The following is an 18,523-nucleotide window of genomic DNA, read 5'->3' as shown; positions in this document are numbered from 1 at the left end:
AACTTCTGCTTGTGCAGGTTATATAAATGATAATGAGGCTTGGATTCATAACGAGGCTCACGGCGGTCTGTTCGGGGTCTATCTGAACAATGACGGTTTGCCTGGTTGCGCCCACATCCAGGGTTTCTTTGTCTGGAGGAGCTTTGACTACGGCATCTACTTCCAGGTATTAAAAACCAAGTCTCTGCTTCCTACACTTGAATAATCAGCCAGGTTCACCCAAAACAGGGCAAATAACCTGAGGGTAACAAAAGGAAAGAAAAAATCTGGGCATTTAATGAGAAGAAAAACAGGAAAAACAGGCTATGTTGGATCATGCACGTACATTTGGTCATATTTTACTGCATCAAATAGCTTTTTGCCATAATTTTCACAACGTTCCAGTTGCCTTTCCAGACAGCAGCTTTAGCATTAGAAGTATAAGCTGACAAAAGCCTGTTTGAGGAATTTGTTCAAGCAATATGTAACAAACTTAATATGTGTTCACTTTAAAAGGGTCCATGCTTTGTCTGAAAATAAAGATATAGTAGATACAATGATACCCTTTCCTCTTCCTCTCCCTGTCACAGACCATCATGAATGTCATGGTTTCCAACGTGACCCTGGTGGACAACGGCATGGGAATCATGCCTATGATCTATGGTCCCCCTTCTCTCTCCCATGAATTTGCCAATAAAACAGTGCTAATTCAGGTGAGATGCTTTATTTTGATTAACTGATTGTTGTTCTTCTGTGGGAGCTTTGTCTTTGCCAAAGGATTTAACTCAAATCCCTGTTTCCCCAGAATTCCTTGATTGTTGGCAGCAGCCCGAGCTTCAACTGCTCAGACACTTTGCCAAACATCGACTTTAATTTGGCCACCACTTCAGGCCATCGGGCTCCCAGACCTATCCAAGGTAGAGTTAAATTGAAACTCTTAGATACAGATTTTGTCAATTTAAGAATAAAAAAAGTAAAACCTGAACAACGTATACATGCAAATGCTAACAAACCTCTTTAACTGATGTTTCTGTTTTCATTGTGTACAGGTGGCAGATCTGGAATCTGCTGGCCAAATTTCCAGTCTGCCCACAACAGTGCACCAGCTAAGGCTCATCATGTAAACATGAACTACAACTCTATTAAAGGGCTGATGACAGTCAAAGGTTGGTTCAGCCTCTGAGATTTGGAATCAAACTGACTTTTTGAAATGATGCTTGGGAGCTTTTTCCCAGTAAACACGCTTCTACCTCCTGATTGCACTGGCTTTCTTTGTAGACACAACATTTGTCAACTTCAGAAATGTCTGCTCTTCTGAGGCAAACGTCATGTTCATCACAAACCCACTGAATGAAGACCTGCAGCACCCTGTGCAGATTTCAGGCATTCAGATGATCAACAGCACAGACGAGGCCAAAGTGTTTATCCACAGACCTGATTTGGGGTAGGTCACTCCATGCTAACAGATGTCAGGAGTGCTAAGGCTTTGATTAGAAATCTGTTTATAACAGAAACCTAAAAAAATAAAAGGCAATAACTTGTAAAAATGTGTTTTTCACATGGTGAAGACATGACATGTTTTGTAAGTCAGCTGGCAAAAATGAACTTTTTATTCAACAAGGTAATCTTCACAAACTGACACCGCTTGTATGGTTTTCAAAGTGTAGAAGTGAAGTGCTAATGTTAAACGAAACTACAATCACATGACTGTGACATCACCACCAGTAACCTCCACTCTTTGACATAATGATGCAGATTTTCCGCAACAACTTGTGTGAAAATGCGTGAAAAGCTTTGACCTTTTAAGCTGGGTATGTTTGTTGATGTATTTTATGGAAAATGTGGTATTCAACTATTCACGAAAAAAGGTCAACTTGGCGGCACAGGAATCGTGATTGTGAATGGTAAAATGCCAACTTAACCTTGTGCACTCTACGGGCATCTTACATTTTAATTGCTGCTGCTTCATTTTAGAATTTAAGCTGTAAAACCTTTTAAAATGCTTTTTTCTTTTTTTTATTCAAGCTTTTGATCAAGTAAAATCTAATGTTTTTGTGCCCCAGTAAAGTAAACCCTGCTGACTGTGTGGACATGGACTGTGACGCGAAGAAGAAGAGCTTGTTGAATGACTTGGATGGGTCGTTCCTAGGGGCAGTGGGCGCTGTGGTGCCGCAATCCGAGTATGAGTGGGGAGGAGATCCCAGGAGGGGGCTGGGCGACTATCGCATCCCCAAAGTCATGCTGACAGCCCTCAATGGCAGCCGAATCCCGGTGAACCAGATTGCTCCAAACAAAGGTAACTAGAGCTTGGTGGAAGAGATACAATAGTGTGTCTGGTAAATGTTTATTATTTCCGTTGATTTACAATCATCAGGCTCTATTTCTTTAAGTTCAAGCTACTGAACTCAGTTTAAAATGATATCTTATCAGTTAATGAATACATTTTTCCAGCCAGATACCTTAGTGTCTGATATTTCCTGTCTTATTTCTTACATTGGTTTATTGCTTAATGGGTAAATTTAGTGTTCTGCGGTGGTCATGAGTTTTACTGGAAAGTGTTATATATCTAGTTAAAAATCTGTGCGTAGGTGTGATCAGGAGAACATGCACCTACATGAGTTCCTGGCAGAGCTACAAGTGCTTCGGCCTGAACTACAGGATGTTGGTGATTGAAAGTCTCGACGCTGACACGGAGACCAGACGTCTGTCCCCCGTCGCTGTGGTTGGAGACGGCTACGTGGATCTGATCAACGGTAGGATAAGGAAAAGTTTTCCATCATATGCTTAAGATCTTGGGTGTTGACGGTCTGTTTAAAAACAGCAGAATGAGTTTAAAACTCTGTTTTGTGTGTTTGTGTCCAGGTCCTCAGGATCACGGTTGGTGTTCTGGCTACACCTGCCAGAGGAGACTTTCCCTCTTCCACAGTATCGTAGCCACTGGTCACTCCTTTGACGTCTACTTCACGAGCGTCAGCCCGCAAAAGCTTCGCCTCATGATGCTCAACTCTAATCCATCTGAGGTCAGGCCACATTTTCAAAAATGCTGTTCTGAATGTATTAATTCTTTTTAAGGAGTAAAACTTTTAAAAGGCACTCCTGAGATAAATCATTAAAAAAAATGCCCACAAATACAAACCAGATGTCTAAGTCTTCAGATCAATCTACATTCAGTAACTAAGTGTCTTTTTGTTGTTACATTTGTGCAGAGCATCGTGGTGTCAGTGTTTTATTCCAACCCTCAGCGTCTGGATGTGTATGTCAATAATCAACTGATCGCTCCCACTAATGCTGAGTGGAATGCTGATAACACTAACTACATCTTGAAGAAACCGATACTTGCAGGTACTAATTGTTTACACAAAGATATCATGTGCCGACTAGCATCACGGCTGATCAAAAGGACTCAAATGCTGGACTCACAAAGCAACCTTTACTAAGCAGAAGGTAAAAGTCCAACAAATTCCAAAACATAAATTAACAGTGGAATCTAAAGGTATCAACAAAGGCAAACACAAAATGCAAGACACAGAAGAAAAATGATTACCAAAATAAAACAGAAAATTGTGTGACAGCGAAACACAGGACACAGATGTGGAGACTTCACAACATACAAGGAACACGGGGGAGGGAGGATGGAAGTAAATATAAGGTGCACACAAGCTAAAACTAGACTTGAAAAAGGAGCAATAACTAAAACCGAGAATATATTTGTTAAAAAAAAGCGACCAGGAAATACCTGCTTCATAAAAGAATAAAGAAAATAACTATAAAGACAGGAACCAAAATAAAAGTGAAAATGAAAACAATGAAACCCATCTGAGAACCCAAATATTAATCAAATCAACAGGAAATGTTACAAGGACCTGTGTTTGTCATGTATGAATTATATCTGAAGATGATGATCTAAGATTTTCTGTGTTTAATCACTCCAGGTCAGTACGTCCCCGAGCTAAATGCCACTGTGGGCACCAACTACTTTGACCAGGACTATAAGATGCTGAAGGTCGTGCTGAGAGGCTCTCAACCAGTGGAGATCCGTACTGCCCCGGTTCTCGTCATCGCCTTTGGGTTCCCCGCAATGACCGAGGAGGAGTTCTATGGCAACAGCCTGGTCCAGAACCTCGCCGTGTTCCTCAAAGTTCCTCCCAACATGATCCGCATCTCCAAGATCATCAGGGAGAACGGAGGCGCGCGTCGCAGGAAGAGATCCACGGGCCTGACGGTGGAGGTGGAGATCAAAAAGCCTCCTGTCCAGCAAACCACAAACAGCACCAACGGTTAGGAAGAAGGAAAAGTGCCACTTTATTGCTCATTAGAGTCTAATCTGTCCAGTTAATCATCATCTTTGCTGCCTGTGTCTTCTCAGATGACGAGGACTTTACACTGCTGAAGAACATCGCTGATGAACTGGGTCAGGCAGCAGTGACCGGAAACCTCAGTCAGTCCATCGGTTTTAACGTCTCTTCCATTGGCATGGTCCCACCTCCTCCTCCATCCTCTGACCCCAGTTGGAATGAGGTGAAGCAGAATAACATCTGCTCTGTAGACACTATAACAGCTGTTTTGATATTAAGATGATAAAAATACATTACGTGTGTGATGAAATGTCTCATATTTACATGGTGATTTCCTCCTTTTAACCTCAGGTGGCGACAGAGGAAGTAACGAGAGAGGAACCTACCGTGAATTACGTGTCCGGCGTGGACCGCCTGCTGCTGATCGAGGAGCCGATAGCCGGGGAGTTTGTGGGTCCTCTTTACCAGCAGCCCAGTCTGATGGCTGTGGATGCAGAGGTGAGGCAGCTCGAGATGTTTTACTGCACAGCCAGTGTTAAAGCTGATGTTTTGGGAAGGATGTGAGGTTGGTTTATCTAATTTTTGTATTATTAGATGATCTTTCATTTCAACCAGTTCACCCCCTTCTACCTTTTATTTAATTCATTCAGTACTAACTCATTCATTACTAACTCAGTGACCCAATCCATATAAACACTGCATATTTCTCACACCTTGCCTGGACCAGGGTTGGATTATTTTATATTTAGGATTGTTTTAGTAGACTAGACTTAGCTATCATTCACTGTAAATGTGGAGTGGACTCGAATGAATTATTAGAGTAAAAATATGGAACATTTTTGGGACATTTATGCGTGAAAATCAACTATTTTACCTGAGTGGATAATCTGGACTTTCTTCGATGGCAGTCATTATTTATAAATTTCACCAGACAGTGAGCACAACGGTCTATGCGAACGTCGATGTGCCTGCATGTTTTTATGACCACACTGCCTTGTTTGGGGGAAGTTTACGTCACGGTGCACTAGCTACCCCTGCACCCCAGGTGGCACATTTCCAGCAGACTTTGAATAAGTTGAATACGTATAACAGGAATGACCCTCTTAGCCATTGGGTCTCGAGCTGTTTGTGTCCACAATAGAATATAATCAAGGCTTAAGTCTGTTTTCTATATTCGTCCCTTGTGTGTGTGTGTGTGTGTGTCCATTCACACTGACCTTTGTTAATGTCTGCAGGGAAACTGCGTCTCCGTGGGAGTGACGACTCTCATGGTTACAGCCAGCCTGAAGGACTCCGATGGAAACAGCGTTGGTGGGCTTGAAGGAAACACAACCATCCTGTTCAGAACCTGCTGGGCCAACTTCAGCGACCTGTCCATTGTTAACAGCGGTGCGTTCACACATCCTCACCTGAACCTAAATAACGTTTGAAAACTGGCAGATTGAAAACAGCTGGTGCAGTTCATCACGAGCATGATAAAAAAAAATTGCAAAACCAATATGTGCATAAAATAAATATCAAGCATTATTTATGAAAGCAGAAACTGATCCTATTAGGCGTATAAGTATCTGTTCTTCATCTGCAGGTGAGAACCTGACAATGGTCTTCACTTTGAAGGACTGGGGCACCACATCCAGAGCCTTCTCCATTAAGAACACTCCCACCACCCAGATCCCGACGACCAGCAGCAACATTACAGAGCCGACACCTACCACGACCACTGGTCAGGTCACCGACGACAGCATCTTCGGCTCTGGCACCACTGCTTCTGCTGGCGCTCTGTGCCTGGCTAGCGTTATCTACACCGTGGCCTGCTGCTCCGATGCTGTCCCCATAGGTTAGAAGAGCTCAGCCCGCTTTATGAAGGATAATGTAAAGTCACGTTAACATGAAGGACGAAAACTAACCTCTTGTTCAAAGTTTATTGTGAGTGGTATATTTTTCCATTGCTTATAGCCTTCAGATCAATATCCATTAGAACAAAAATCTTCTCAGGTAAAAGGGATTTATGAAGAATACAACAACAAATAATTATTTTTACTATTTCATGAGGTAAAAGTAAATCTTTTCTTGAATGATTTTGTGCATTAGATGTTAATTTCTGTTAGTTTTTGGGTTCTTTCATTGTATTTTGTGTAAGATTTAATATGGGTGTGAGGTCCAAATAGATTACCTCTACTTTTAAAAAGTGCAGCAGTGAAATTGAAACTGCAAACAGCTGAAGGAAAACAAGAAATTTTGCAACAGTTTTCTGCATGTTAATGATTGTTTGAAACTACACTTTCTTTTCAATAAATTGTGTTTTTTATCTTTAAGTGAATCTTTATTGCGTCACTGTCTCTTGACTTGTTTTTGTCTCATGTTTTTGGGGCTTTAAAAAACAAAGCTCGTTGGTCTGCCCTGGCAGCAAAGTGGATAGAGGCTTTTCACTGTTAAAAGAAAAAAATACCAAAACATAATATTAAAAGCCCAGACCGCAGCGCTGTAGGCAACATACTGAAACGGAGCCTATATCTACTCAAAGAGAATGTGATTGGAGGGGAAAGAAAGGTATATGGAGTCCAAATTTTCATGAACATTGGCTTTTGCCACGACTCTTTACATGGAGCGTTACAAGCAGCACCTTTGGGGAAATCAACAGATCCAAAAACAAATACAAAATCAAATCACTTGGAAATTGTTTTGGATTATTGATTATTGATTATTTTAACTGCTTCAGTAAACATGAAACCATAGTGAAGCCCAAGATTTAGCAGTGAGGTAATGGAGCTGAGATTTGCGCCATGGATACAATGTAAACAAATTATAAGGACAAAAGCGTTGGGCCACGCCTCTTGATCTTCGAATTCTGGTGTTTTCAGCCCCACGGGTGTCTACAAATGTTTTTACTGAGGATGTAACTTTAAATATTCCCACCATTAAGAACATTTTAGAAGGGGCTGTAATAAATAATTTTAATGTCCCAAAATTAATTTAAAAAAATGAAATAAAGAAATAATGAACAGCATCGTGACGCCTTTTTTTTCATACCATGCAGAAAAGTGTAGTATAGTTACGCAGTTATGTCTTTCTTTCTAGAGTCTATTCTAGTCATGAATCTCAAATATGAGGATATCTGAATAATGTGTGGATTATAATAATTATTTCTATCTGCTGAGCACAGACTCTGTCCACGGTGCTGAAGGACGTTGCCTCTGTGCGCCTTTCGTCTTTCGCATCAAAGCAGTATCTCTTTGCTTCACTAGAGGGCATTACACTCCACAATAAACACTAAAGAAATAATGCACCGAGGCAACGTTACAGGACTCGTTCTGCAGAGAAACTTCCAAAACTCAGGCTTAAAACTGAAAATCAAATCAATTCCGATTCCATTTAAGCAGGTTTGGTGAGAGCGAGAAAAGTCAGCGCAGTTTCATGCACCATAGTCTTTTGAGCGCACATCTGTCTTTCCGTGAGGAGGGTGGGGGGTGTCAGAGGAACAATTATCTTTACAGCCTAATTTGCCCTCTCCTTTAAGCCTTTAGAACAATGTAGGCGTGTCCTCGCCTCCTGTGTTTTTTAAACTGCGCGCCGCCTGTCCCTCTGAGCTGTGCGCACTTTGCGGAGCAGCCACTTGCTGCACACAGGAGCGGATGCAGAGTCCAGCTCTGGTCCACCCCGGCCACAGCTCAGGCTCCGACTCAGACTCAGGACGAGCGCAGAGGATGGATTTCTATCACTTCTCTTTTCTTTGCGGGGCTCTTGTGTTCGTGTGGGGCATGCCCTGTTTCCAGACTCTCGTTATTTTCCCTCCAGCTGCGCCGAAAAGCAGCAAAGCGGCGAAGATTTTTAATTCACAAGAAGCGTCTAAATATTTTAAGGAGTTTTACGCTCGACCCTCACAGGACAGATACAACAAAGCAGCACCTAAAGACTTAATTGAGCCGCATGACTACATGTTGTCTATTTACAAGACATTCTCCACGGCGGAGAAGCTGGGTCTCAATGCCAGCTTTTTCCGTTCTTCAAAAGCTGCAAACACTATTGCAAGTTTTGTGGACAGCGGACAAGGTATGTGGAGCTCTGCCGCGTGTGTGAGTGTGTGCATGTAGGTAGTATTGCTGGTTCACCTGTGACTCATACTCTGTCTCCCAGTTTAATTCAGTGCAGACTGCATTTGGGATATTTATCTGTCAGATTCCACATCTTTGTGGTATGTAGATCATCTCAGTGAGAAGGCATCTGACCCTGCTGTTTTAATGCTTTCCACAGATGACCTCCCACTCTCCCCTCTGAGGAGACAACAGTATCTGTTCGATGTCTCAACCCTCTCAGAAAAAGCGGAGGTGCTGGGAGCCGAGCTCAGGATTTACACCAAAGCGTCTGGGAATTTCAGGATATCGGAAACAGAGCCTGTCGACATCCAGCTCCTCTCCTGCCACGACCAGCAGCTGCTCGACTCCAAAACACTGGACCTGCAGGGTTCCCACAGGCCGAGGTGGGAGGTGCTGGACGTGTGGGAGATATTCAAGGAGCGACAACACCTGAGCCAGGGGAAGCACTTCTGCCTGGAGCTCAGGGCCGTGCTGGACAATCCTGAGAGGGAGCTGGATCTGCATCTTCTGGGACTGCACCGACATGGGAGGCCTCAGCAGAAGAAGGCCATCTTAGTGGTTTTCACCAGGTCAATGAAGAAGCAGACACTCTTCAGTGAGAGGAGGGAGGGGAGAGCCTTACTGGGCCTCGAGAAAAGCCCCAAAGAGAGGGGCCCTGGCACTAAAGCCAGCAGGAGACGCAGGACTGCTGCATCCAAAACCCGCCATGGGAAGCGACATGGCAGGAAGTCAAAATCCAGGTGCAGCAAGAAACCCCTGCATGTGAACTTCAGAGATCTGGGCTGGGACGACTGGATCATCGCCCCGCTGGACTATGAGGCGTACCACTGCGAGGGGGTGTGCGACTTCCCCCTGCGCTCCCACCTGGAGCCCACCAACCACGCCATTATCCAGACTCTGATGAATTCAATGAACCCTAGCAACATGCCTCCAAGCTGCTGCGCCCCATCCAAACTCAGCCCCATCAGCATCCTCTACATCGACTCAGGAAACAATGTGGTGTACAAGCAGTACGAGGATATGGTGGTGGAGTCTTGTGGTTGCAGGTAGTACGCCCAGCAGGGGTCGTGGCTTACCTTGACCTCCTGGGAATTGAACTGCATCGCAGTCAACGTGGAGGAAAGCCTGTATCTGAAATAAAGAGAACTTTAGCAAGATGGAGACATCAACTATAGTTGAGAAGCATTTTTCTTTCAATTATGCATCCAACACAGTCATCTTGATACCTCAAACATCTCTTTCTGTCCATCTCCTCACCCTTTTTTTTATTTTTAAAAGAAAATCAATCTAGTCACTTGAAACTCTGCAATTACCACAGATTTGTGGACAAATAAATATGCATCTCATCGCCAAATTAATAAAATACTAAATGCAAAAAGTTGAGCATGTTCTTGCAAAGATTTTGATGAAAAGGATGATTTCATATCTGTATGCTAAACCCTGCAGCTTGGTCGTGTCCTAAAGAAATAAAATTTATGCAAACAACCACACAAAGGTAGTCCAGATAAATAAATCCACCCTGCAATAAATGTGGATGTAAATGTATTCAGAAAAGGCATAAATATGTTATCTTTACAAAAACAGGTTCTGGTAATACAAGCTAAGTATACGCAAAGTGGACGTTATGTGGCTGTCTGTTCACAACCATTTAATAACCAAATTTGTTGTCATAGTTAGTCAAACACAGCAAAGAAGCAGAAGCCACCACCATCTGTAAATATCAGCGTATTTGCTGATGGTCTATTACCTGTCACAAGACTGATACAGGTGATGATTCAGACATGCAAACTTTCCACTTTATGATGAGCTCAGCTCCTTCTGGAAGTTAGAAGCGTGAGAATGGTTTCCATACACAAATCCAGGAATCTTCAACAAAGAATAAACCTTCAGTTTATATACTGAACCTTTCAAAAGATCAAAAGATCGGATTAAATTAAATGTGTAATTTGTATAACTTTTAGACGCTTTATATAAAACTTAAAGGATTTCGAAAGGAAACTATATTAGCAATGAATCACCCACAACAATAAAACCATCTGCCAAACTTGGACACAGCTCTAACCCATGAGGGCATGGAGACAGGATGTCTGGTACCAGAGACCTGGTTCTAAAACATTTTAAAGAAGTCAAAAAACAGCTTTTAAGCGATTGAGTTTATTAAGCAGAGGTGTATGTCATCAGTGTGGCAACTTCATTCTTAGTTTGTTTCATATCTATAACATCCACTTTGCTCAGACACAGTGGCAGTGGCTCTTTTGAGCTCTGTTCTTTAAATGTGAGGCTTCCACGGATGCTTGGATTAGACTGGGAGTGGGGAGTCTGGAGGTTAAGTCAATGATCTGAGCTCCTTATCATATTCTTAGGTAGTTGCTTCGGTGTAGATGGGCATATTGTGCCCACTGCCATCGAGGAGTCTACCTGTTATCTTACTTGTCTAATGAACATCCACATGAAAGCCAGAATCTTAGGTTTCCCAGCAGATCGCTGCATTGTATATGGTTTATGTTATTCCCATCAGCTGTCTTTTATTGTTTTGGCACAATTTTTCTCTGGTCATTTTCAAAAGAAGGCCTTGGAGTAAAAAAAAAACCAGACTATCCAGATCTCTTCGTCTGTTAGCTCAGTCGTTTATATGATATGTAATAACTTTACATCCAGTTTCACTAGAACAATAAAACGTGTCCAGTTAGTTAATATAGAATTTTTGTTGACTGAACAAACTGACTGATTCCGCTCTTTCCAGCTGTTTCTTCTGTAAACCAAATCATTAACTTCAGGTAAACATGTTCCGCATAATGGAAGTTTTGATTTTTACCCCTGCCAGGATTAAAATAGCAGATTTTCAGCACCTGACATGGCCTATGACTCAGGGAACGTCTTCCGATCGACCAACGTTCACATCTTTTCATCAAAACCATCGTGGGGTTTCGCACCGTTTTATGTTTAAGATGATTATATAGATGCAATAACTTTGTCTGTAATGCACTGATGGTCAAAGGTGCCATGTGTAAATATTTGGTATGGAAATAATAATTTAAGTCATGTGAGTAAGTTATTGCATTTACTTTGTTCTGTTACAACTTCCAGACGGCGCGAGTCACACATCTGGAGGTTCAGGCTCAAATAAACACACATGGGTAATGTTTTTGTAAAGAAATGTGACAGATTGTGAGATATCAGATTTCTATCAGTGTTTTTAATGTATATATATAAACAGGAAATAATTATCCACTGAGACAAAAAAGAAAAAAAGATTATTTTTGGTGTTGTGTTTATCTTAGCGGCACATTTTAACTTTTCATACTTTATGCTCTGCAATATTTACAGGCATCCAAAAATAATATATTACAACAACTGATAGAGACAGTGTTGTGGCACACTGTGTTTTATTGGAACCTCTCATTTCTGTAATAAAAGTGTGCTACTCTATGAAGCAGAAATTCCTGAATAATGTATTTTTGCAGCATTAAATAGTCTAACCAAATTAACATATAAAATGTATAAAGATGCACATTAAAACTTACAATGTTTTCTTGCTGATGTTTTGAATGTATTTATTTATTTTTTGACAGTTTTAGTGCTAGTACCACATTTCTTATAGTGATTACTCTTAACATGACTTTTTTTGTATTGTAAAAAATGCCAGCTCTTTATTGGCCCAGAGTCTGTAAACAGTAAATTAAACAACATTGTAACAGAAGGACACTGAGGCACCTGGAAGATGCAAAAGTAGCATAACCAAATTGAGCCAAATATCAGCTGATCTACACCTGCAGGAGTGCTGTTGATTCTCTTACTGACCCCAAACTTTGCAATATCTTCAAAATGAAGCATTAACTACTCAAACGCTGGTAAAAATTTTAATTAAATTAATGTAGCAATTGTCTTTTAAAAAAAAGAAGAAGAAGAAGAAGAAGAAAGGAAATACATGAATGTTTTCAATATTAAATTAATATATATTTTTTAAAGGAAAACAGAAAAGCTCAAATTACTGGTTAACAAACTGGGCTAACTGCAGATTAGCTAAATTAAAACAGGGTTTGTCATGCTAAAAACACCTATTCGCTAACTGTACAACAGGTGTAAAGGAAAGTGTGATCTGATTACACTTAAAGGAAAAAACTCAGCTTGAATTAAAGTAACTGTCATGTATGTCTATAAAATAATCTAGTAGCAGGTTAGCTTAGCATAAAGACTGAACAGCAGCCTAGCTTACCAATGTCTTAAAGTACAACTGCTGCTAAAATTAATCAGTTAGCAGCTGAATCCTTTGTTAAAGACAGTTAAGGGAAGGCAAGAAGTGATTACGTCTGGTAACAATAGAAGTAGCTGTATTTAAAAAAGTAATATGGGCTACACTATATGACATTTTGTAATAACATAATTTTTTTTAATGGCTGTTTTTGTTTTCATTAAACAAACAATATATAATGTCTTAATAAACTATATTTTAAGATGCTCTAGCTTGGCTGTGGCCACTATTTCCAGTATTTCCAGTCCATGGTTTGCAGTTATGGTGTTTTGCTAATAAAAAGAAATTAGCATCGTTGTGGCTTCATCTAGTGGACAAAAAAAAAGACTAAAAATGTTTGTGTTTTGCCAGAGAAATCCAAAACTGCTGTTCATCAGTAATCCTGTTTAATAGTTTGATCACGTTTTCCAGTAAGCTTTAGTGCTATCAGGTTTTATAAAGTGCTCTCACAGCAACCTTTTAACCTTTTTTTCCATCTAAATTTTATTTGATAAAGCTTGAGTACACTTCTCCAGGTTGAAAAGTTTCCACATAGTCAGCAAATAACTCTGTTTTACCTAATTTATAAGCAAAAATATGAAACCCCTTTGCTAGCTTCCCAACTTCAACTTAAAGAAAATAGTTTAGACATCTTCTTCTCTGTTATAGAAAGATAAATATTTAACTCTTCCATGATGGGTTGTCCAGTTTATACATGAATTACTTCAAATAGAGTGAGAAGCAGCTAATTATATAATTAGATATGTCAGATTTTTTATTCTATACACAAGAGAAGGCTCCAAGGTTGACACAATACAGAGTACACACGGGTCTTTAGGGGGACATTTGTTGCATATTCAGCTTCAGTTCCAGCACAGAGAGCTGAGCTGTACCTGCTGCTGGACAGTTTGCAGGGTGAAAGCAAGGTCAACAGACATGTGGAACTAGTGCCATCTTCCATGGGTGGGCTGTGTTTCTCTGTGCTGGAGGTCGGATGGGGAGGGAGAATGGATGGGATCAATATGTGACAAACAAATTGGTGTGCGGATGCAATAACTGACCCCGCTTCAGTCTAGAGCCACATTGAGTCCTTTGCTTCACAGACAATAGTGGTGGAGGATCTCAACATCAGATTAAGCCTGCTTTTGCCCTAACTGGGTTCAAAGGTCAAGTGGCCCATTGTCTCCAGGGACTGCGGATATTAAACAATGTACACGTCCCCTTAGAAAAGAGCTGCAATTAAGAGGGAAGAGAGGAGGGTGAGGGGGAAGGAATGCGTGCGATGCTCACTGAGGGCCTCGCTGTCGGTCTCCAAACAACAAGGTGAGATATAAAAAAAAGGGGGGAGGCGGGTTTGAAGCGGCTGCTCGGAGCAGCCTCGAAGGACAAAAGACTGGAATGCAGCGTCTCTAAAGAGGAGGCGTTTCTGCTCTGTGTCTCGCTGTGGCAGATTTGCTGTGAGATGGAGAAAAATATTTGCTGGAGACACAAAGACGGGTGTAAATCGAGTGCAGGATTCAGCTGCTGTTATCAGAGGAGGGGGAAATAAGTGGGAACTCATGTTTTTTTCTGACTTTTCTGTGATGTTAAATGTTTCACACATGCCCAGAGTGCAGTCAAGAGGAACAGAGAGTTAAAAAGGGGTAAGGACAGAGATCTGGAAACAGATATTTACAGAAGTACGGAAAAAAAAAACATCAAAGAAATGTCAGACAAGCATGGCAAAAACAGAGAAAATACTTTCCCCTTAAATATTATCCAGCACGTGCCTCCCTTGTTTGCTTTTAGAAGTGAAAAGTCCCCTCACCTTGACCTCTGTGTTTACTCTGGTAAACGCAGCTTGTTAGAGGCTTTATGGGGGAAATCCTTTCTGTGGAGTCGGATGGCAGCAAAGCCCCGACACAAGAGGGAAGTCACTTCTGTAGGTCAAGTAAACTCTGGGAATTGCTCTTCCTCAGACCTCACAGGGCATGAATTTAATGCTTTTTCAGGTCTAGATACCCTTCAGTATCTAATCAACAGCATTTCAAAGACTGCATTTCAACTTAAGCAACATCTTTGAAATATTTTTATCGAAATCCTGTTTAAAATACAATAAAAAAAAAGCGGAAAATTGCTGAAATAAACATGCATGTATTGTGTTTTTATATATTCTGTCCTAGCTGGTTAAGGTGGAAGCTTACATATTATTTAACTGGTTATGTATGGTTGCCTTTAAGATTTATACTCACCATAACAAGCGTATAGTGTCTTGTGCAGTTTTATGTTGCAGTCTGCATTTAAGTTTTTCAACTTTTGTTTAAAAGTCTAAGTTTATTTAATTCTTTTTAGTCTTCTTTTTTCAGTCTGACCTTCAACAAGTACATTCTGTAGGATATATATATATATATATATCCTACAGAATGATATTATCAAAATAAATATTTTTATAATATCTTTGAGAAGAACTCCTTTGACAGCAGTCTTAGCGGAGATGCTCTAACCTTCCTCTCCTCAGCCACCTCCTCCAGCTCTTCTGGGGTACACTGAGGCATTTCCAAACCAGCTGAGAGATGTAATCTCTGCTGCATGGAGAGGTCCTGCTCCCAGTAGGACATTCCCGAAACACAGCTTATAAGAGGTCCCCAGGAGAGATCATGTAGTCAGGTGTCCGAATCACCTCAGCTGGTTCCTTTCAACTGTAATTTTAGACACTGGTCTCAGTATCTTGAACAGTCTGCTGCACAGTATACGGGATTCTGCCTCAGTGGACCTTTTAAAAGAAATGCCAAAAGACATATTTCCACCTGGCTTTTCCTCAAACATCATCATTTATGACCCTTAACATTGCAATCAGTGCATTACACACTTTTATCCCATCTCCAATATGACAACCACAACCGGGAAAAACTTGTCTCAGTGACTGCAATTGAGATAAGCTGATGCTAATAGGTAATAAAATGAAACCACAAAATGAAGCTTTGGAAAAACAGGCAAACTGGACCTTCAAAAATGCCAGATAAAAGCTGGGATCTGAAGATGCAGGAGAGCTGCTTGGTCCAGAGGGAGAGTGAGGGTAAGGTGATCCTCAGTTACTCAACCTGGCACACCTGAGAAAGAGGGAGAAGAGGAAGAAAGAAGGAAGGAAATAAGGAACTAAGGGCACAAGGCGGGGGCGTGTAACATCCTAAAGTCTTAAACTGATTTTTATATTTCTTTTCAGTGTCTGACTGTTTTGATTCATAAGCTTTGCAAGTGTTTGTCACATTATAAACTAACCAAATTCCACTTTAGACGTATGCATGTTGAGTTGAGTTTCAGAGTTGACATTTCATTCAGTCATGAAATACTTGAGTCAAAGCTCCATTGATATTCAGCTGATACAATAACTACCTTTGAACACTTGGCTTGGAAACATGCATATTAAAGTTCATTACTCTCACATTAATTTAACAGTAGTGGGATTAATATTGCCTACTGGGGCTTTAGTGAGCGAGTGCACAAATACTGAAACACTGAAATTTAATTAGTGTGGTCCTTTGGCCAGTTGCACACCTGGAGAAAATGGATCACACAGGTGGGAGCAGCTCAATTATGCAGACAGGTGTGCATTGTAAAATGTGTCTTCTTAAAAGCAAGAAAACCTCTCAGGTTTGCACTAAAAATTGTGATAAGCATACAGAATACACTTTAAAATAATTCAGACAAGTAACATAAATTCCTGTTTCAGTTGTTCTAACAGGAAGTTAAATAACAGGACATTCAGTGAATGTTCTGTTATTTGAGTGAATGGGTTAAATGCAGAGAGTACTTTCCCTACAAGGGATTAATAAAGTATACAAAAAAAATTCACTGATGTCGGAAAAAAACAACTCCTTTTTCCACATTTGAAAAAGTTACAAATAGAAAACAATCAGGTGTAACCTGCATCAGCTGGAAGGAGTCTCCACTTTATCAGTTTGTGCACTGAGCGTGATCTTTGGGACAATGACGTCCATCAACACCAGGTTAAAAGATGAAGTCATTTTAGTTTGCTCACTAACAATATGAAAGTATTTCAGTGTGACGACATGTTTCATTTACAGTGTGCAGACAGATTTACGCTGTGCAAGCTGCTCCTCACATGTAGCATCAATCAATCAATTACTGCACTAAACATTTTGTTCTCCAGATTTGAGATAATTTATTTAAAACGTTGTAACTTATTTCTTCTGCACATTATGCAGTAATGACGATACTGATAGTTAAGTTAGTAAGTTAATTTACCACATTGTTAAATGACTATTTAATTGAATAAGTGTTGAATCTGCTCCTGACTGTGCTTCCCTTTAAATTTAAAAGGCACGGGTCAAACACCGGGGAAAATATCTGACGATACCAGAAACAGCTGTCAAAACATTAATTACAGCACAGTTTTTTTTTCAAAAACTGTTTAATTTTATTATTTTTTCTTTGTTGCTCTTGTCTTATTGTCATATTTTGATCTCAAATTCAAAGTGCCTCAAAATTATTTCAATTTCGCAGGTCTCAGGAGGATTAACTTTTGTCATATGCATTTAGCTTCTCTTTTAGGGCTTAGGACTTGGCAATATTTGAGTTTTGGGACTCCACATTGTAATAATTTGGCACTTACAGCATGTAAATGTGTTTGTATTCATCCATTAATACCTGCAGTCACTGCTCTATAGGCTCAAACAAAATAACTTTGGTTTAGTGACTTCCACTGTTCCCCATCTGAAAGCTCAAAGCCCTCTCTGTCTCTCATTTTTCCTCGCTGTAACCCCTCTCTCGATTTCTTCTCTCTCACCACATGTACTTTGGATACACATGCTATATTTCCGCGCTTTGAACAGGAACCTCCAGTTGCATTCCCATACTCGATCTTTCTGTTCCTATACAGTCTGTGGCCTCGGGTGAAGGTTTCATGAGAGGGCAGCGGGCACGGAGCCACATATTTTAACATTTTAAAGACCCGCGTTATCCACAACACCTCATTCTGGTTACGTTTTATAGACGTTGGAAGAGTCCCGATACCATCCTTCATCTCTGTGATGCACCTGAGGGGAAGAGGATGTGAGCCAGAAGGGGTGTGTCTATGAAGGAAAGACAAACAGCAGGAGCAACAGAAACAGAAAAGGAACAAGAAAAGGAAAATAAATGAGAAGATGTGTGTCAGAGAGCAGGAAGGGAAAGAAGAATGGGATGACAACTGAGGGAAAGTGAACAGAGATAACGTGACAAACAAGTAAGGAAATATGAAACTGAAAGAAAAAATGGGAGAGTGTGAGTTTTGAAGGGAAAACAGACAGCTCTGTGTCAGAGAAGTCATAAAGAAAGGAAGCAGTTTAAAGTATGAAACAGTCTTTCTAGTGTTACTTCAGCAGTAGTAAGTGAGGCCACAGTGCTGCTTTGAGCTAAATGTCCAGGGGAACATGAATGTCTGCACTGAATTTCACGGCAATCCATCCAATAATTGTTGAGATACCTCACTTCGGGCCAAATACGCGGACCGGCTGGTAGACTGGTGTTAGGATCTCTGCAATAGTTGAATTGAAGCCGCAAGGGCCAAGATACCCAGAATGTAATCCCTAGTACAGAGAGCTGAAGTGAAACCAGAACTTCCGTCCTCTGTTCCAAATATAAGAAAGCCTCATTCAAAATCCCGTTGATGTTAATAATAAAAAAGCCTGGGAACAGATCCTCAGCAGTGCATTTGAAACTGATGGGAGAAACTTATTCCAGGATAAAAATACCCCTGACCACAGGGCACGAGCGGTCACTGAAGGGTTTGATGAGCATGAAAATGATGTGAATCATCAATCATCTTTATTCGCTAGATTAAATCCTAACCAACCACCTGTGGGAGATTTTGGATTGATGGGTTAGAGAGGAGCTCCGATCATCAAATGAGAAAGAAGGGAATGTCTTTTAAACGCCTTCCAAAG

At 40.7% G+C, this 18,523-nt stretch overlaps 2 protein-coding genes across 2 annotated transcripts in view; both read left to right on the top strand.

Annotated features, from left to right (window-relative positions):
* Positions 1-6,589, top strand: part of pkhd1l1.1 (PKHD1 like 1, tandem duplicate 1) — a 49,445-nt gene extending 42,856 nt beyond the window's left edge. Inside the window, exons 65-78 of the mRNA XM_040020333.1 lie at positions 18-166; positions 570-692; positions 785-896; positions 1,029-1,145; positions 1,258-1,423; positions 2,043-2,275; positions 2,568-2,732; positions 2,842-2,999; positions 3,186-3,321; positions 3,912-4,256; positions 4,346-4,497; positions 4,626-4,772; positions 5,510-5,663; positions 5,860-6,589. Coding sequence (XP_039876267.1) covers positions 18-166; positions 570-692; positions 785-896; positions 1,029-1,145; positions 1,258-1,423; positions 2,043-2,275; positions 2,568-2,732; positions 2,842-2,999; positions 3,186-3,321; positions 3,912-4,256; positions 4,346-4,497; positions 4,626-4,772; positions 5,510-5,663; positions 5,860-6,116 — 2,414 coding nt within the window. The 3' untranslated portion in view covers positions 6,117-6,589. The remainder of the gene's footprint in view (positions 1-17; positions 167-569; positions 693-784; positions 897-1,028; positions 1,146-1,257; positions 1,424-2,042; positions 2,276-2,567; positions 2,733-2,841; positions 3,000-3,185; positions 3,322-3,911; positions 4,257-4,345; positions 4,498-4,625; positions 4,773-5,509; positions 5,664-5,859) is intronic.
* A 1,215-nt stretch (positions 6,590-7,804) lies between these two features.
* gdf6b (growth differentiation factor 6b) lies at positions 7,805-12,283 on the top strand. The gene is made up of 2 exons (XM_040020329.1): positions 7,805-8,324; positions 8,526-12,283. Exons 1-2 carry the CDS (start codon positions 7,907-7,909, stop codon positions 9,416-9,418), a joined length of 1,311 nt encoding a protein of 436 aa, XP_039876263.1. The 5' UTR covers positions 7,805-7,906; the 3' UTR covers positions 9,419-12,283.
* The last annotated feature ends 6,240 nt before the right edge of the window (positions 12,284-18,523 follow it).

This window comes from Simochromis diagramma, unplaced genomic scaffold (genome assembly GCF_900408965.1).
Source record: "Simochromis diagramma unplaced genomic scaffold, fSimDia1.1 OVJJ01000753.1, whole genome shotgun sequence".
Lineage (NCBI taxonomy): Eukaryota > Metazoa > Chordata > Actinopteri > Cichliformes > Cichlidae > Simochromis > Simochromis diagramma.
The sequence above is the reverse complement of the archived record's forward strand: the minus strand, read 5'-3'. Positions and strand labels throughout refer to the sequence as shown.